Source organism: Channa argus, chromosome 12, assembly GCF_033026475.1.
Source record: "Channa argus isolate prfri chromosome 12, Channa argus male v1.0, whole genome shotgun sequence".
Classification (NCBI taxonomy): Eukaryota; Metazoa; Chordata; class Actinopteri; order Anabantiformes; family Channidae; genus Channa; species Channa argus.
In genome coordinates, this window is record NC_090208.1 from 19,608,064 (window position 1) to 19,627,323 (window position 19,260).

General features: G+C 38.0%; 2 protein-coding genes across 8 annotated transcripts in view; one reads left to right on the forward strand and one right to left on the reverse strand.

The window, feature by feature from the left end:
* Positions 1-4: 4 nt before the first annotated feature.
* tkfc (triokinase/FMN cyclase) lies at positions 5-8,008 on the reverse strand. Of its 4 annotated transcripts, none has more exons than XM_067524281.1 (17): positions 7,869-8,008; positions 6,089-6,278; positions 5,899-6,003; positions 5,490-5,677; positions 5,251-5,329; positions 5,077-5,166; positions 4,648-4,682; positions 4,459-4,543; positions 4,268-4,357; positions 4,036-4,152; positions 3,166-3,285; positions 2,700-2,837; positions 2,457-2,563; positions 2,235-2,341; positions 1,789-1,822; positions 1,623-1,715; positions 5-1,439 (listed from the first exon to the last, which is right to left on the reverse strand). In XM_067524281.1, the coding sequence occupies exons 2-17, from the start codon at positions 6,189-6,191 to the stop codon at positions 1,281-1,283; spliced, it is 1,650 nt and encodes a 549-aa protein (XP_067380382.1). In that variant the 5' UTR covers positions 6,192-6,278; positions 7,869-8,008; the 3' UTR covers positions 5-1,280. The 4 variants fall into 4 exon arrangements, with proteins under 4 accessions (XP_067380382.1, XP_067380381.1, XP_067380379.1 ...); XM_067524280.1 differs by lacking the exon at positions 7,869-8,008 and adding an exon at positions 6,597-6,667; XM_067524278.1 differs by lacking the exon at positions 7,869-8,008 and adding an exon at positions 6,593-6,663.
* Positions 7,902-19,260, forward strand: part of exoc6b (exocyst complex component 6B) — an 84,602-nt gene continuing 73,243 nt past the window's right edge. For all 4 annotated transcript variants that reach the window (XM_067524271.1, XM_067524272.1, XM_067524273.1 and 1 more), the window contains exons 1-6: positions 7,902-8,033; positions 17,021-17,186; positions 17,364-17,411; positions 17,506-17,596; positions 17,908-17,953; positions 18,785-18,989. In XM_067524271.1, the coding sequence (XP_067380372.1) occupies positions 7,945-8,033; positions 17,021-17,186; positions 17,364-17,411; positions 17,506-17,596; positions 17,908-17,953; positions 18,785-18,989 (645 nt within the window). In that variant the 5' untranslated portion in view covers positions 7,902-7,944. The remainder of the gene's footprint in view (positions 8,034-17,020; positions 17,187-17,363; positions 17,412-17,505; positions 17,597-17,907; positions 17,954-18,784; positions 18,990-19,260) is intronic.

Sequence of the window (19,260 nt, forward strand, 5' to 3'; positions counted from 1 at the left end):
CACATGTAGTAAAAATAATTATATTTTTAATCAGAATCAAAGGTTTCACAAAGTAAGTGATTTTTAATTCATGTACAACAGGGAGGACAAATTATATTAAAAATGTGGTAATGGATGAATTGTATTATTGGTCTCAAAAAGAGCACTGCACTCATACATGGATCTGCAGCTGGTCGCAACAACTGTTCATACATTTCAGCCTTCAGAGAATTTACTAATAATTTAATACTTTTGTGCATAGCTAAAATTATAACAGGATGCACCTCACTGACTACCGTCGTTCTTATTTTGAGGTCACAGTAGAACAAATGCAACTTATTAATGCTGCCTAATAATAAAATAAGAAAACAGTTAATCTTGAAGATTTTAATTAACAGTTCATTAAAAAAAATATACCTCAAAATATGACATTTTGTAACAAATGACTAAATTAATAAATACGTTTGCATAATTGGATACTATCATTATGAAGTGTATTAATGCTACTTACATCGAAACCCATTTTCCATGTGTGCACATGCTAATTAAACAAATACTTCTGTTTACAAAATATATATTTCTTGCACCTTCTAAAACTATTATTACGACTAATTTCTGGAAGGTATGTTAACTTGGGATGTACCCAATTTACATGTGACTAAAATGTTGACTAGATGTGACATTTTCTAAGTATAAATGATGCAACCTGACACAGTAAATGTTTAGTTTGAAAATAGATTGTCTTTGCTCAAACTTTGTGGCACATTTATGAACAGCTGATGCAACCAAATAACCTCACTTGTCGTAAGTACTACTGAGCATGAAAATATGATCTGTGGTTCCACAGAAAATGTAGGATCCCAGTGTTTGTATGAGCTTTTGGGCAGTATAATTTTTCTTTGTTCTGATTAGCAATGTTTCATATGGACTTTAGGTGTCTCTATGTACAGTAGTGCTAATAGCGAAAATGTAGTTATAAGTTTGTTCAAATATTCCTATATTATTACTGCTGATAGAGAAATGTGTATTTATTGTTATGTATTGTATTTCAATAAAAGTAAAGGGGAATGGTTAACTCATAATTCAAACAAACAAACACAAACAAACAAACAAGTCCAGTTGTGTGTCAGGTATGAAAATGCGGAAGAAATTAAACGTGTTTCACAGATCTCAATATCGCAGTGACTATCTTATCACATACAGTATTGCAATTTTGTGTATTTATTTTATTTTATTAATTATTGTGTATTCTGGTAGTACAAGTCTTGTGAGAGCCATGTTTTGTTTTAGTATTTGCTGCATTACTTCTCAACCTCTAGCACTTCCAACACGGCTCTCAAGATTGCTGCTACAGCTATGGCACCAGGGTCAGGCAGGGTGACTCGCTCAGCTGCAATGTAGCTGGCTCGCCCTGCCTGCGCTGTAAGATTCCGTGTCTCCTCTGCCCCCAACGTTGCTTTCTAGAGATAGAGAGGTAGTAAGATAAAAGAAAAAGAAAAAAAAGATATTTTTTTTTCTTAAAGTACGAACAAGCATTAAAAACCATGACAACCATCTTGTAGAAAATCTAAATAACTTTGAGAAGAACAAATTAGTTTTCAGCCATTAAAGACTATTGTTATTGCCTGGTGGCACTGGTGTACCTGTACAGCAGCCTGTAGTATAGCCAAGTGTCCAGCAGAGGGAGCTGTGGCACACTTATTAAGCTCATTCACAGCAGGACACAAAGCATCCAACTAGAGAGGAAGAGAGACAGGGATATAATGTGGGAAAATAATAAAAGTGGCAGTCAAATGACAGAGCACTCACCATTGTTCTATCTCCAGGGTCTGCACCACCATATCTGAAAGACAGTTTATAGTATGAATTGCTTGTTAATATTTAAGTTAATTACTATTGTTCTATACAATACTAAATTAATGACTAGGTCCCATTGCAAGCTCCTGGAGCCCCCGGTAAGTTTTTGGCTAGAAAAATCCAGGTTTTCGCTTTACAATTATTTGAAACATCCAAAGGACATTTAAAAAAGTTATCAATTGTTTTAGCACTCCTGAGACATAGAAAAAAATGTTAAAAAGAAATTAAGATATAATGAAATTAACTGTAATGAAAATATACTGCTTCAGCTGTAAAGAGAAAAACTCTACACTTGGCCCTTTGCATTTACCAACTACAAACTGACACACAGGTGTAATGAGGACACCGATGCATGAAGACATCTTTTAAAAAATTAACACCAATGGAGAGCCCCACACCTCCTCATGGCTTGTGTCCCAGCATCCATTGCCCTGGCCCAGGATGCGGCGTTGCTCTGCTCCTCTGTCACATGACCAGCGGCAGCGGTCAGGAACAAGCTGTACAGCTAAAAAACACACAAGGAGAAGAGTGTGTTCGTGGGGGCAAGACAGTGTGAGCTGTCTGGTTCCACTTTATATCAAAGCTTCAATCTGAAAGATCAAATAAAGCGGAACACTTACTGCTCCTGAAGACCCACCCATCTTCTCCTGCATCAGTCCAGCGAGGACGGTTAACAGTTGCCCAGGGCAACCAGGGACCACATGATCCTGCAGCCACTCCATAATGGCTGAATGAGAATTATAAAAACTCATAAACAAGTAAACACTTTTTTTTGTACAACCCTTTATCTATTTACACTGTCCGTATGAACATTTCCTTTTCTATTCTCACTGTGCTGCTGTTGGTCCAGTTTTTTCCTGTACCTCTAGCGGCCTGTGCATGAGTGTTCCCACAGTCTCCATCCCCAGCAGCACGGTCCAGAGAGTTGAGCTCCTCCTGTTTTTCCAACAGGGTGGCACAAACCTTCTCCAGCATTTTACGCATCACAGGACTCAGTGGCCCTGATATAAAACACACACGATCCAGTTTCTATGACCAATATAGCAATGGAACAAACAGAAGAGAAGAACCATTTCTTTAATCCAAACACATATTAAAGTTACTCAGGATTATGATAAATTGAAATCAGCTGCAGGGGGGCAAAGTCCTACAGAAGTAGGGGCAGGTGCACCCACTAACATTCCTGTAAATCCACCTCTGCCCGATTACTTCTACTTGATATTACAGCCACTAAAACCAGCCACTTACCTTCTGCCACCACAACAACACCACATAAAATAAGAGTAATATGCTACATGTACACAATGTAGGCCCTGCGAGGGAACAAACCTTCAGAGTATTTGTCGTCTTGTGGTCGTGTGCTTACAGCTGGGGGATCAGACATGTAGCGGCGTCCTGTTGCACACACGCTGCTGATGTTGGGCCAGGCTGAGGCGGTAGTCTTAGCATCTAAATGAGATAGGGGATGTCAAGTATGAGTCTTTGTGAGTAGGGTTTTTGGCATGTTTTGTGTGCACAGTATGCGTCACTAATCTGTATTTTTATACTCAAGTCTTCACAGGAATCCTGTTGGGGGAATAGATGTAGTTTTTGTGTTAAGAATTAAGGATAAAGGAATACATCAAAGTTTTAGTTGATGTTTTTTCAGTTTTATCTCCTAATGAAAAAATAAGAAAAGAATTATTATTTTAGTTATATTATACTATTTCTTTGGTTTCAGTACAGAACTAAAGTCTTCTAAACCTGTAGTATGTACACAGTGTATCATGTTTTATTAACCTTTTAATAAACAAAAATGTAAAAAGGACAAACTGTAATTGTAAGGGGATTTATCCGTGCAGGTATTTCTAAACAAATAATAGTTTCCTAGTACTTCCCAGTGGCGTCTTTGGCTGCAGCGCAGGTTTTGGGTACAGTATATTGGTTTCAACAAGGCCAGAAGCATCTTTAATTTTTAAGAGGCTTGATCCCAGATTTGTCTCCTTTAGAGATGAGTTTTTAACTTTACTTCCTGTTTTGCTAAGCTAGGCCACAAATTTCCTGACTCCAGGTTTGTCTTTAAAGACATCACAGATCACTGTTGTTATTTAACCAAAATGTTAAACCATTCCTTAAAGGTTAGATTTAGGGGTTAGGGTATATATTATGTCATAAAGGGTTTGTATAGCAACAGAAACATGTAGGTGCCCGAATACTCACCAAACAGTCTTAGTGTTTCTTGGCTGGCTTTCATCAGAGTCAGCGACACGCCTGCCATCTCCAGTGATGTCATAAAAGACCCAGACATTACCCTGGCAATCACCACCCCACGATTTTCTGCAACCGCCAATAACATATCACAACATCCTAAGAGGTTTTAACATAAAAAGAGGTCAAAAGGTCAAACAAGATTGGGAAATTTTGACTAACTGGACATATACACACACATTACCCAGACAAACGACTGCTGCTCTAGTAACTACTGCCATCTCCAAACAAGACAGAGCTCCAAGGTTGTTCACACACACAACCACACTGTCTCCTGTAAGTAAAAAAGAGGAGCAGCAACACTAATTTTCAGTGATGTCTGCACACATTAAAATAGAAAACGAATTAAGCTGTAGTGTAGTATAATTAGAGGACCTGACTTGAGAGGAAGATGTGAGAGGCTGTCAGGGTTGGTCATGTGATCTATCATGGTTTTCATCACCTCATCTGCAGATGCCAACTGATTAATGAGAGAAACTCTCCTTAAAGAATGAAAACAGAAATAGGGTACATAGAGGCATACAAGTGTTAGAGTTAGGCTCCTGCTGGCTTATTTTAACTCACTTTGGATCTTTTGATTCCGGGTTCACCATGGATTCCTGAAAAGGATGGAAAACACAAGTCAGCAGAGATCTTACTACTCTCTCCCTTAACTCATTTTCTAATCTTGGTTCCAGTTGCTGTTCCTAAACATAGATTGGTAAAAATATTTCAGCAGAAATTTGGATTCCCAACATATTTTGCTAAGAACTTCTAGGTCCTTAAGAAACGCTACCAAAAGAAATCACTTTGGAGGTAAATATACCTAACAGTAATTATGTACAGTAAGGTCACATTTGAACTCATTAAAGCCTCATCACTTAATACATCTGCATTATTACAAATGTTATATTCCTGGCAAATATACCAATTTGAGAATTTGTCATTGGTCTAAACATTCTCACTCCCTTCCCTCCATTTTTATTTTTACTCTATGCTCTCATTGTCCCTCACCCAGCCCCAGCTCCATGTCTCCTGGTGGCAGGTCAAATGAAGGCAAGCAGCCTGGGACGCTGCAAGGAGACAGACTCACCCCCAGGGTGCCTGAAATAAAGACCCCCAACAAAAGTTAATTATTGCGATAAGTATCCCAATAACCACAAATGAGGTGCTGAGGAAGAGACTTACCAATCCCCTTCAAAACCTCTGTAATCTTGGAAACAATCTGGTCCAGTGAGCAGCCTTCTTCGGCCAAGGCGCCCGCCAGCTGTCAGGAAGAGTGACAAGAGTTTTAAAGGTAGGTATGAGATGGAATGGGCAAAATGATCAGAAACAAATACTTCATTTACTTGATTTACTTGATTTACATTAATTGAGAAAATTGTTTAAAAAAATAAACAGTAGTGGTCAAAATGACTTTTGATTACCTTGTGTATGAAGACTGTGCCGCACAAGCCTCTCCTCCCAGCTTTACTGGGTCTGTCAAAGGCACAGTCCTCAGCAACGATCACCATGTCAATAGCAACGCCATAGTTACGGGCCTGCTCTGCAGCCAGTCCAAAGTTGAGGCGGTCGCCGGTGTAGTTCTTCACAATCAGTAGGACCCCAGAGGTTCCTGTGGAAGGAGCAGGATTTTTTTTACTTAACTTTCACGTCAGTTATTATCCTTCAATGAAAATGTACAGTAGTGGCATGATCTTGTTTTTACACTGTATGAAAAGATATATATTTTTTTTTGGAAAGATGACTCCTAATGAGATTTGCAATCAACTCAATATAAATTCACAACCAGTCCTCAGAAACACAAAGAAACCAAAACCAAGACAAGAATATTACCTGCATTGTGCAGGCTGAGAATGGCAGCTAGGATACTTGCAGGAGGTGGAGATGCAAACACTCCACCTGCTACAGCTGCTGACAGCATACCTGCACCAACATAACCTGGAGAAACAGATCAGGCACATTAAACAGTAAGAAATAAAAATCAGAGAATTACCAGGGTGCTCTGTTTTTCAATGTGTCATACCTCCATGTGCAGGCTCATGTCCTGACCCCCCTCCAGACAGCAGGGCCACTTTGCCCCTCAGATTCTCCAGGTCAGAGCGAAGTACAACTCTGTGGCCCTTCATCAGACACAGGCCCCCATTCGCTCTGACAAGGCCACAGAGAGCCTCATCCACACAGCAGTCCACCGAGTTTATCAACTTCTTCTGAGACTAAATGAGATCAGTTGAAAAATACACACATGTGATTTGTTAACAATCGAACAAACAGTTAAAGCCAATGCTACAGAAGGGCCACAGTAAAAACAACACAGTGTAAATTATGGGATGAACAAGTTCTCGCTCAGTGCCGTTATTACAGAATGGACTCTGATCTTTTTGAATTACCAAGATAACATGCTAACTCAGTTGTTTTACGTAAAACCTCTCTCACAATTAATTTTCAGCACAAATGGAACACACAGACACACTGCACACTGCAGCTCTTCACTGACGTTCGATAATCTAGTTTTAAAATTACATGTAACCTGCATTTTAACTTCCTTTGCTCGTTTTTCCTTCCGACAGTAGCTTAACCCAGAAGCGTCAGAATTATTAACCTAACACCGGGTGTCGTGCGATTCTGCCTTCAAAATAACAGTAAACATTTAGGAATCTCAAAACTGCTGGGTAAGTGCGTGTGTAATGCGGCATTGGCTTGCGTTAAAAACATTTATTGGGACTGGGTTAAATGTTTTGTAAAGTAAGACCAGACAACGTTTTATTTTAAGAGTGATGTCAGTGGTACATTCAGTTTTGTTTTGAAAAATTAAGGGGAAGTCTTGTTTCATTCAATAAATGTTGAAGTGAGACACATGTCACTCCCACAATTTAGTTCCAGAAAATTAAAAAGCTGGTCTGGATTTCAAAAATAAACTGGAGTTGAGCTGTCAACTCCAAACACACACACAGACACACAGACACAGACACAGACACAGACACACACACACACACACACACACACAGGCTGCGTCTGGCTGATGTATACTTTGCAAATTTAAATGCAGTAAACAGCATATATTACATACTACTACTAATAAAAGTAGTAATTAAAAGAATGTTTTTTCTAGAGAAAATTCATATGTGGTAAATATTGTAAACAAAATGAGGAACCTACTCATTTGAATTATATTCTTCTACAAACTCTACTGTAGATGTAGAGGCGTGATATAAAATCAAAGAAATAACACTTTACTGATCCCCCAGAGGAAATACAAAAAACAATAATACAAGTAAATAAATAAACTAATAAACTACTCCTAATAATAACTGTAAATAACATTATATTTGCGTGGAATGAGTAGCCGAGAAATGGGCTAGTTATTTCATTTATAAGCACATAGTAAATAAAAGCACATGAAAAGCTTTTAAGATTGCGGAACCCCTCTTCAGGTCCCATCCCACTGTTAAAACCCATTTCAATATACAGAGGTCTTGTTAATCTATGTAGTATAAGTTGTTGTACCAAAACCTCAAATTTGCTAAATTTGAAAGTAATGTATCATAAAAATGTAAATACGGGAAGGCAATATAGCTCATTGGCTGAATAGATGGAAATTAGAGAGCGTTTACATTTTCAAAATAAACTAAATTTAAAGATTTAAATTTGTGGTATATGTATTAAAGAGGCTATTTGTTGCCGATAATATGTGTAAAATATGCAAGTGTTCCTTCTTGGGTCCACCCTTATGACAAATGAAAGTCTCTTTTCAAGCACGCGAACCCCCGCTCACACGGGCTACTTGGTGGGAACATCAAACCAACCCTATGGTTCCTCCTGCATGACGCACGAAGCGCAGTCCGTTCACTCAGCTCAGCATCGTCCGCTGCAACATGCAGGATGGCAAGTGTGGAGACAGCCGCCGAACACGAACGAATCCTGCGGGAGATCGAGAGCACAGACACCAACTGTATCGGACCGACCCTCCGGTAAGTACGTCTCTGCTGTATATTCCGATTGGCTCCGTGAAACCCGCGGAACTCACGGCGTCACTTACTACTGAGGGAGTGTTGCTAGCTCCAACCACTGCCAAGTTAGCAACCGCTCCGACGCTCTAGGAGCTTGCTCAAAACTTTAACGCACATGTACCCATTATCGGACAGCTAGCCGGCTAGCTTTAGCAAACATTCAAGATAGCTAATATGTATTTACGGGCATTGGTATCTAAATGTTCACAGTGATGTTAACTGTGCATTGCCTGAACGCGAATCTGTTTGTCTCGACACTGTCCTCTTAGACATTAAGCGTTGTCGCTAAAGTTTGTCAACTTTTTGTCGAGGCATTTCAGCAACTTAGGCTAACGTTAGCCAACCAGGTTAATTAACATTCTGCTCACTTGCGTCGTAGCGAGACGAGGTTGTTTCTGGTAAGCTAGCTAAAACACGGTCTTGTTTGTCCCCTAACTAGCTTTATGCTTGTCCCCAAACTCGGTCAAACGTGTCTGAAAGGTTTTGGTTATTGACAGTTAACCTGCTAACGTTTGGTGGTTAGAAGCAGCCAGGAGAAAAGTAGCTTGGGAAGTGCAGCCACAACAAGCTCTGTCTCTGTCTGTGTCCACAATGAATGAGACCCACAGGTCAGTTCAAAATCTCCTGGGATTTAGAGTGATAACACGTTTTTATGCACTGCTTGCTGTTTTTCATGCTTTTGAAAGTTTATGAATGCGTATACTCTTAGTCTATAATTTAGTGGAAAGTTCACCAGGAAACTGAATAACTTTTCTGTGTATTTTGTTTTTGGACCAGCCTACAAGCGTTCACATCCCAATAGTGGGAATGATGTGTTTTTGATGCAGTATTAATTGTGCTGGTAATTAGACCTTAAATGGTTCAGAGATCTGTTTTTAGCTCAGCTCACACATAAAGAGCATTTTATGTATGCCACACTTCTAAAATACAGTGGATCCAGGTGGGAGACAGGATGTTTCGAGAGTCTTTTCCAAAACCAGTATTTTTGTGCAGTCTCTAAAGATATCAATGTCCTTGGCAAATGGTCTTTGAAATTATTTACCGAGAGGAAATAGGCAGAGAATGAAATGCAGCAGAGGAACTGGGATACAAAAGGCTTATCAAGGGTGTTTGTGTGTGGATGTGTTTTATTCTTGACCATTTTCTACTTATAGTAAGGCCTATTTAGGATTGTTATTGAGAACTGTTAGTAACAACCCAGAAGAAGCATTTGTGTACTGGCCGTGAAGAGCGAGTTGCCATGTGACTTAATGATTTTGTGTGACACCTCTGTCTGTCACATTCTCTGTGCAGTTCAGAAGGAATATTATTTTTCTGTCTGGTGATGTTTCATTTCCTCCAGCTCCCATGTTCTGTTTGACTTGGTCTTGGTATTTCCACTTCCACTTAAAACATAATAGCACAGTCTATGTTTGGAACTGTCAGCAACATCATGGGCTATAATTAGCCCTGAGGGGTGGTTAAAAAAAGTTGGTTACAGTCAAATATAATTAGATGATGAATGATGCTGTTAGCATTCAGTTAGTTTATGGATTGCTTGTGCCTATTTAGATTGGATTGAAGTTTTCTTTTGGTTTAATATCATCAGAGCAATTCAAGTAGCTCTGATGCTGTTTATATCTGTTATCAACCAATGTTGATTTAAGATGTTTTCCATTTCCTGCTATGGTCGGCACATGTTTTACAAAGATAAAAATGCTTGTGGAATTTTAAGTTGGTCAGCTGGTTGTCTTTTCCTTTTTTGTTTGTGTCTGAGGCCAGGAGATGTGAAACAAAAACAAAAAAAAAGTACATGTAATAGTTTTTGTTGACTTAAAAGGGGATATATGAATTGATGAAAGTTATATGCTTACTGGTCTGAAAAATGTTATTTTTTTTCCTATTCAGTGTTGGGATGTCACAGGAAACCAGTATTGAAAAGAAAAATTTGATATTTAAAAAAGGAAATATTGACATTTTGTTAAACACATACACAAATCAGAAGCAACATGACACACATCACGCCACTCTGCACTAGCTTCAAGTAGCTGCCTGCATCAGGATCAAAGCTCTGAGTCTCAACTCAACAGCATCTGCCTTACCTGAACTCCCTTATCTGGGTCTTCACTCACTGCACTCTACCAACTGTTGGTGTCTGGTAGTCCCAGCACCATACATAAGATCTCAAGCAAAACTCCTCACCTCAGTGGACCCACTAAGGTGGAACGAGCTACTAAACTCTGCACATTCAGCAGCCTCATTCCCTGTTGTCAAAAAACTGTTAAACAGAACTCTTGAACAACTTCCTATGCATTTCAGTTTAAAAAAAAACTATCTGTACTGAGATTTTCTTACTTTCTTTGTATCACACTTGTATGTTGCTTTAGATAAAAGTGTCTGCAAAGTGTCTGTAAATGTCAATGCTATACATTGGTACTGGTTACACCCTGCTCACTGAATACTGTAAATAAAAAGGAAAGAATTCGCGAGTTGTGCGGCAACTACAGATAACTGTTAACATTAGTTAACCAACAAAATGACAAAGAATGGTACTAAAGTTAATGTTCATTTTCTCCTAAACCTTACTCGGAGGAAAAAAACTTTCAGAGACCCTTCAGACAGCCAGGAACAAATAGGTTGGCAGGTAGTGTGTTTTTTTTTTTTGTGTGTTAGTATGTTTTCCTGCAGCAGCAGTGTGCAGGTTGAGGCCAGCTGCAGCATTCCTCTCCAACAGCAGAATATCTTAGAAGAAATCTGATAGGAGCACTGCTGATCAGTCAGCCAGATCCCTCAGGTTCCTTCACCTACTGTAAATCTGGAAAACGTCTTGGTGTGTCTGTATGGTTCTACATAAATGATAAATATTTGTGTGTTTAGCTCCACACAATATAGCAAGTCTATAAAGTTAAGACAACATTAAATAATTTATTTAGTTATATATTTAGTTATAGAAAAGAAATAAGTTAAGTTCTCCAATTTTATTTAAATCATGCGGTTGAATAGGATTTAACTAGTGTAGGTAGCTGATATATATGGTTATTTAAAAATAATTTCTAATTAAGCATATGAAACCAATTCACATTACCAGACAGTGTATCACTTTTATCCGTTACTGTATTCATGTTGGACTTTCCTAATTTGTGCAGATCTGTAGTATCTTTACTATCGTATCTATTATACAGACACAGTTAGTTTATAGTCATACTGAAAAAATAAAAGCAGCTCTTTTTATTGGTTCTGTTGAACCAGTCTCTTAGATCAGCAGTAGCATTGGGGACACAGACAACTCGTTGGAAACTGTGATGTTATAATCTTACTAGGGACAAGTAGCTAGGGCCCAAATATTTTATTTGCTTGTTCAATCTGAACAACAGTTCTAAAGCCCAAAAGAATCCCTATTGCAGTGAATTTGAATCATGTGTCATTGATTTTTAGAATTTTTTTTTCTTTGGGTTATGTTGCTGTTAAGTTACCGTGTAAGTGTTTCCTCTCTATTATAGAGAGGTGTGTTGTATGTATGTATGTATGTATGTATGTATGTATGTATGTATGTATGTAAAATGTGTCTGCTAATCTAATCAGTCATTCAGATGCTGGTACAAGCAAAGAAAAGCCAGAGCAAGAACTCTTAAAAAGCTTTGTGTGTCTGTGTGTGAGTGTTGAGCTCCACCCTGTGTTTAACAACATGCAGCTGGTGAGTTTCAGGAAGCTTTATGTATGTGCTCATTATGCTGTTTCTTTCTATATGGCCATGTAGAATGCTTGCTTCTAATGCTTCGGACAAGTGAACATAAAAATCTTGTAGCAGCAGCTCAGACATCATGCTGGACAGTTCAACCCCCAGGGATAAATCAGTCCACACAGTGAACTTAAGGTAGCCATAGCAACAGATCTAAGACTTTGTCACCAGTTTCTCGCAACTATTAAGTCGCTCCTTATCACATTTAAACAGACTTCAGTTAAATGTGTGTGTTCTAGTTAAGTAGCTGTGTTATTAAAAATGGTAACATTTCTCATTGCTAAGAAAAAAGCTGGCCAAGGCAACGTATACGTTGTGAAAATCTAGGTTTATGGCGCTTGGTAGTAGACGTCAGTACTCTGTGTACTGTGTCGGTGACAAGACTTTAAGGAAAGCAGTGTTGGTCAGTGCACCATTTTGCAAAAGATCATTATGACTGCTACAGAATGAATTACCACCACAAAATTTTGTACCGGCTTTTCCTTACGTTTCCTGTGGTGGCAGAAGGTCACAGTTTAAAGCATCCTGTGTAATATTTCAACACTGAAAATAAATTGAACAGATATATCTTGTATGTGATGTATTGTAGTGACTTTGGTGTTCCCCTGATTTTGCATCTTGCACCACCATGATGTGGAGATTAGCACAATGCTGGCTTGGCATCGGGAAGTCTGTCAGCCAATAGCCATGGACGGAGGTGTCATCTTTTGGTCCAACCCAGACAAGGCATCTGTTGTCGTCCACTATGATACACTATACATGCAAGATAAAATCATCAACTGTTGTGTCTGATTTCTTTTTTTCCGACAAATCACCATACATCTGTAGGCCTTGCTGTCATCATGCTCAAAATGTGTAGACTGAACCAGATGTTAGTTTTATCATGTTAGTTTTGTTTTAAGGCTCTTTTGGCTCTCTATTGGCATTACAATTTAGCATAAAGCACCGCTGTGCCTGAACAGCTAGTAAACATAGCTTTACCTTCTTGACATTTGTTACTGACTGAATTTTGTGTCCATAGTACAACAAATGAAAAAAACAAACTACTTTACAGTTTTTCAACGGGACTTTATGTACTCCATACATAATGTAATAAATACTAAAATTTGCCAATGCTCTTAAAAGAAGTATGCTTTTGATCTCAGCCTTGTTGCACAGCTATGCTTGGGTATCTGACACATGACATGGTGTGAGAAATTCTGTAGGGCTGTGTGTTTCTGTAGGGGTGAACAAACTAGTGAGAGAAGGCAGGGAGTAACTTGTTACACACTTGATAACCACATACACACCCAGCTGAGTCATCAAACTGTACTTGGAAAGACATATACACACACATACACACACACACAGTATACACAGGTTGGTGAGCTCATCTTAAATACAGTAGGTTAAGATCCTCTTTAGCCAGCTGTTGAGGATTGAGCAACTTGTCCTCAAAAATCCAGAGATGGAAAATGCACACACAGGCAGGAGGCATTGGTGTCATAATTGAGACCAACTTTCTTGAACTTTTTGTGTCTGCTCCTGGCTTTCAAACGTTTTCCAACCAGTCTTTTAATTGTCTCCTGTGATTTTGCCATTCAACACCTCCCTCTTCTAAATTGTATTCACTTTATAGGTTCTGTATTTTTCTTACTATTTTGGTCTCCAAAATAATGTGCAAATAAGTAGATCTGCCATGGAATGTGTTTATTTCAGTCCATATAAGTCTTTCGCATTTGCCAGATTTGGCCAAATGGTAATTTTATGTGGTCCTTTTGAGAAGTACATAATCAAGTATTTGACCTTTTAAAATAATTTTAGAGGCCTAAGGAAATATATGTAGTATAAGTTTAAAGAAGGGGAACCATGCAGTATTTAGCTTATTCAAGAAATTATTAAAAACCCCAGGAGATAATGTAATCCAGTCTTACTCTTATCATAACAATTTGTAGAGGTCTGAAAAGGTCAAGAACCTTGTCTTTCATGTACAAAAATGATTTCCAGTAAGGTTGGGTGAAATTTAAATAAATTCCAATTTGCAAGGCTCGTGCACATAATCTAAACTCTGTACTAGGTGCTTGCAGGTAAACTTAACTCAGGATAATCTTATGATCGTCTCACTTGGAGATTTGCGTTCTCACTCATATTACTCCAAGAATTTCAGGATTCCGGTTCATGTGTGAATGATGCTTAGAAGGGCTGTGTGGGCAAAATGTTAAGGCATTTAAAACTGATTATTCAAATAATTTGGAGTATATCCTGCTGACAGAAGGATTATTAAACTTTTCAAATAGTTTTTGCTCCAACTGAATAAAATGTCACCGAAGAGACAACATGTCTGTCATCTTCCCAGGACTTCAAATAATTGTTTATTCATGCATATAACTAGCAAATTCAATAGTACAACAACTTAAGAATAATGTAACATTGCATATTTGCAGATTTTGTAAAAGAGTTCAGGTGCTAAACTGGGGCACCTGTAGTCAGACCGGTCATCCCCTGAAAACATTTGGAGCATCATGAGATGAAAAATACGACAAACGATGACCTGATCTTAACTGAATTCTCTAACTTCTTCTATCAAGCAAAACGTGCCCAACGTGTGTGCAATTTGGGATTTTATGGTTTATTTATTTATTTATTTTTTTACAAATCCTGGACAGGTGAAAGAATAGTATCGCGTATTATTAGCTAAAATTGTGCTCCAGGAGTATTTTTTTTTATGCTTTTAAGATTTATCTTGTGATCCTTTGTGGAGTCCTTGCCCCACTTTTTGAATTATTTTAAATTCCAGTCTGTTTGGTTCCAGTCTGTTTAGTTCCTTTCGGTTGACAAACAACTCCTTTACATTTTTGTGTGACATTAGTCACATTCTGTAATTAGAGACAAACATGTACCAAGAAGCACAGAAACTATGGATGCTTCTCTTCTCTCGGTGGAAAACGGTACCAGGCACTGTGGGAATGAGATACATGTGCTCTGTTATAAATTGAAGCCAGTTAATGCTAACACACATGGTAATCTTAGGTCTACACACTGTTCTGTGTGTCCGGAAACCAGCTATTGTGTTGATTCTTCAGAGATTCTTTGCATTTACTAACCTATTGTTTACCAAAAGTCTTTGATTCTCCTTATAATATCATTGTAAAAGATAAATTATCACACAAGTGATAATAACTAATGTGGTTTATTATTCAAGTTATAATTATTATCAGTTGCAATATTATTAATTGCAATTATTATGTAAAAGTTTTCAGGTTTTTATTCTCTCTGATTCTATAGCTATACTTACAGTAATAATAAATTGAATATAACTGAAAATGGGCCAACTTTCAGGACCAGATTTAAACTTATGCCATCTTTTCTCATTAGGTCTTACTGTACATTCTCATTCATGGATTTATTCTGTCAACCTGTTGTTCATTCCTTAATTTTTACACTTTACAGTAGTGAGCCCACAGACTGGACCTTTCTGAACTCTATTCACAGTGTTCTTTATACTTGGTTATATCATTTTAATCCTATATGCATGGTGTGTCTTTGTTTAAGCACAAACTGTGCTGGTGCTCTCTGGCACATGTGCTTGTTTGTGGCTAAAGAAAGCTCTCTGTGGCGGTGGTACTGCTCTCTATTGTACATGTTGGACATTTCCTGGTCAACAGGAGGAAGGGTATTGGATTCAAGCCATACGCAGGTGTGTGTGAATGTGTGTGCATGTGTGTGCGTGCATGCATGTCCAGGCGCTGTGTTTGGGTGGGGAATGAACACAGGAAGAATTGTAATAACTATTGCAGAGAATGCTTAAACACATTTTTCAACAACAAAAAGTAAATAAATTTGAATAATTATCTTCTGCTTTTTTGTGTGTTTTTTCATGAACAGCCAATTCTACAGACATGTGAGAGGAACTTTCATACACTGACACTCAAACCATATTGTGATACAGATTTTACATCATGTCATTAAGACCTGCCGAATGTGCCATTTTGCTGATTCACAATAAAAGCTCTCTTTACCTAAATGCTGCTATTGTGACAAAGAGCTATTTTTACTCAGATATCCACTACAACTAACTATGCAAAGAGCAATTTACAATTTCGTAGCTGGAATAAGAGAAGTTTGGGCATTTTAAATGGAATAAATTACAAGAGGTTAATTGATTGATAGAAAAAGTTGATTAATTCTCGGTTGATTGACTAATTGAGCCACTGGCTGATTGTTTAATCTCCAAAAAAGTATTAAGGCTTAGAAAATCAATAGTTCTTTAAGTTTATTAAGGACATACTGTTTTCTATTTTTATGCTCTTCATAAACAAGGGGCATTGAAATGAAAAGTAGCCTAGCAGTTCAAGTGGCTTGAGATGTGCATCAGTGTGAATATTAGTGGAACATCCCCCTCTAATGGACAGATGGCGTATATGCACCTTTAATAGACAGACTGTACTTTTTCATTCAGTGTTGCTCACTTACAGTGGACAAATACAGCTAATACAGGTTGATGCTCCACTCCACCCCTCTCTCTCTTTAACCATTTCTTCCCTTCTTGTTTTTTTTTCCTAATATAGAGCTTGAAAAAAGCTCTATATTAGGCAAATGGCCTAAAGCATGAGTTGATCTGCTGTTCAGGGTTTCAATATTATTATTCCCCGCCGCCACCACCACCCTCCTCTCTGTCTCTTTTGTCTGTATCAGGCTAGTTATGTATTAAGGAAACTAATTTGTAAATTATTACCTTGCTTGTCAGAAATGTTTTAGTTGTCCAGAGAGATTATACATACATGAGTGTGAGGGGATTTTAATCTTTCAAGTAATGTAATAGGTCTTTAAGTCATATGTAATTACACCAGTTATTTATGTAAATAATGCAGCTAGAAACTGCAACTAACTTTAACGGTGGATTTGTTTCTTATTAAGTTATTAAAGCAACCTTGTTGATTGTCCAAGAGCACAATGTTACATATTTAAATAACTTAAGTCCAAAATGCGAAGATATTCCATTTTGTAGAGGAAATATTCACATATTAAGATCTAGAAACATAAAACAATTTTCAAAATTGAAAATCAAAATAGTTGAGTGTTGTTTATACCAAAAACTAAATTAGAAAACTAAAAAAGAAAAATGTAAAAATTGTTCTGTTTTGAATGTTTATGGCAACAATTGGTAAGAATGATTTAGTCTTTAGATTAAAAAAAGATGGTTGAAGTCTTGCTCTCATTATATGTTGTCTTCTCTTTTTTTTTTCTCTAGGTCTGTATATGATGGTCAAGAACATGGCCTGTTCATGGAGAAGCTGGATGTGCGAATCCGCAACCATGACAGAGAAATTGAGAAGATGTGTAACCATCATTTCCAGGGGTTTGTCGACTCCATCACGGAGCTGCTTAAAGTACGAGGGGAGGCACAGAAACTGAAGGTAATGAGAGAAAGGGGATGGGGGGGTGGGTTGTAACAGAATCAAGGAATCAAAAACACATACATGAAGATGGATGTTTTGTTCTAAATATGTAAGAACAAATACAAAATCGCTGAAGATAAAATCACATTTTCAAGGATATTTAATATAGTTATACTGTCTATGTTTTTCTCTCAGAGCCAGGTGACTGAGACCAACAAATGTCTCCAGGATGATGGCAAAGAGGTGAACTAACAAGTTCATAATACTCAAAACTTTCAAATCAGGGTTGAAGTTTCTGGAGAATTTCTAACCTGCTGTCTTCATCTCCTCTTTCCAGCTCATCAGCTCTATGGAGGAGCTGAAACAATGTCGAGTGCAACAGAGAAACATCGCTACCACCATAGACAAACTGACGCACTGTTTACCAGGTAACAGTGCTAAGTAGTGTGGATTCAAATGAGGAAGATGCAGCCTTCATAATACACTGTGATGTTTTTCTTATCTTTTAATTTAAGTAACTTTTGTAGTGATAAGAATTGCTGAACTATTATGTATTTTATTTACAATTTTAGGCTAATTTTAGGTGAAATTAATGATGTTTATTTTTAAAATACATTTATTCTCTTTTGGACATGCAGCTCTGCTTAAAACAACTGTTATCACGTATTTTCCTTTGTCATGCTGGCATTTCTGTTCTAAGACACATTGTTGCTCTTTTGCCTTGTCTCACTTTTACTAGTCCTGGAGATGTACAGCCGACTTCAGGAGCAGATGAAGGCTAAAAGGTATTTTATTAGTAACATTCTTTTAAAGGCCCCTATTTTTTGAAGTCATGTCCTTAAAGTGCTAACCTTTATTTAAATATTGCTCTTGGGGCACTTAATGTTTAGGGAAGAAGCCAGAGTGCAGGTCCTGGAACCCCACTCCTTTATATGAAGTGAACTAAGAATTTGTATATGATATTTAGACATATGTCTTTAGAAATGTTTTCATACTGCGTTTCCCTGAATATGCATTTGGCTTATTGATCGATTGGCTTAGTAAATGGTGCACTTTGACTGTTGTTGTTTTGCTGCCACAAGATGGAGCTAGAGCTCATTGGACAGAATTTCATATTGTTTCTCTCACTGTCGTTTCCCTGCCTGCCCTCGCCCTGACCTGTAGACAGGAGTCTGGTTGGTCGTAAATTTGTCGTTTGTTTGTTTTTCAACTTTTCTCCGTCCTGCAGTTGCCGAGCTCGCAAAGAGCAGGGAGAGGTCAGCCAATACTGACTGCTGCTGAGCTAGAAAGTGTGTGTGAGAGATGCAGTGAAGTGAAGCATTTGGGGTATTTTGTGTTGCCAAAGCTCCCTGAGGTCTATCTGAGTGTATTTATTTCTCTCCATGTATGTTTATGCTTGTAGATATGTGTATCTTTGTGTTTCTGCTCATTTGTAGTATTGTCTCAGACAGACAGGACAGTGTTTTACTGCAATGTGTCTGTTAGTATTTCAAATGTCTCTTCCTATAACAAAAAAACCTCACAGGTTCACTTGGCATTTGCACAAACTTAATCTCAAACTATAATTTAAGTCTGTAAGAGATGTGAGTGCTGTCTATTTTTGTATGTTATTGTAGGTATTACCCAGCTCTGCGGACTTTGGAGCAATTGGAACAGACTTGTCTTCCCAGGGCGGGTAAATACCGCTTCTGCTCCATTATGGCTGAAAACATCCCCAAACTGAGGACACAGATCCGGGACACGGCCATGACACAGCTGAGAGACTTCCTGGAGAGCATCCGGAAACATTCAGACAAGATAGGAGAGACTGCAATCAAACAGGTACACAAATGTAAACATTTCAGAAGGATGCTAACTTGTTTACAATAACAATGCTAAAACACACATTTTCTCCAAATACAAAACACAGCAGAGAGTGAATTAATAAAGTTGTACTGGTGAACCACTGTCACAGCACTGTTGCAGCAGATAGAAATCAGTACAAATACGGGTAATATTGTTATTTGTGGTCTTAAAGTCAGCACCTTAAACTTTTAGTGTTAGACCACATGTCTCTGCTACTTGTGTGTACAAACATCAGTGCCCTTCTGAT

Excerpts from the sequence above, each read along its gene's own strand:
- tkfc (XM_067524278.1), bottom strand. Across the intron at positions 3,286-4,035 it reads AGAAACACTAAGACTGTTTG|ATGCTAAGACTACCGCCTCA; the intron begins GTGAGTATTCGG and ends TATCTCATTTAG. Across the intron at positions 2,564-2,699 it reads TCATGCACAGGCCGCTAGAG|CCATTATGGAGTGGCTGCAG; the intron begins GTACAGGAAAAA and ends ATTCTCATTCAG.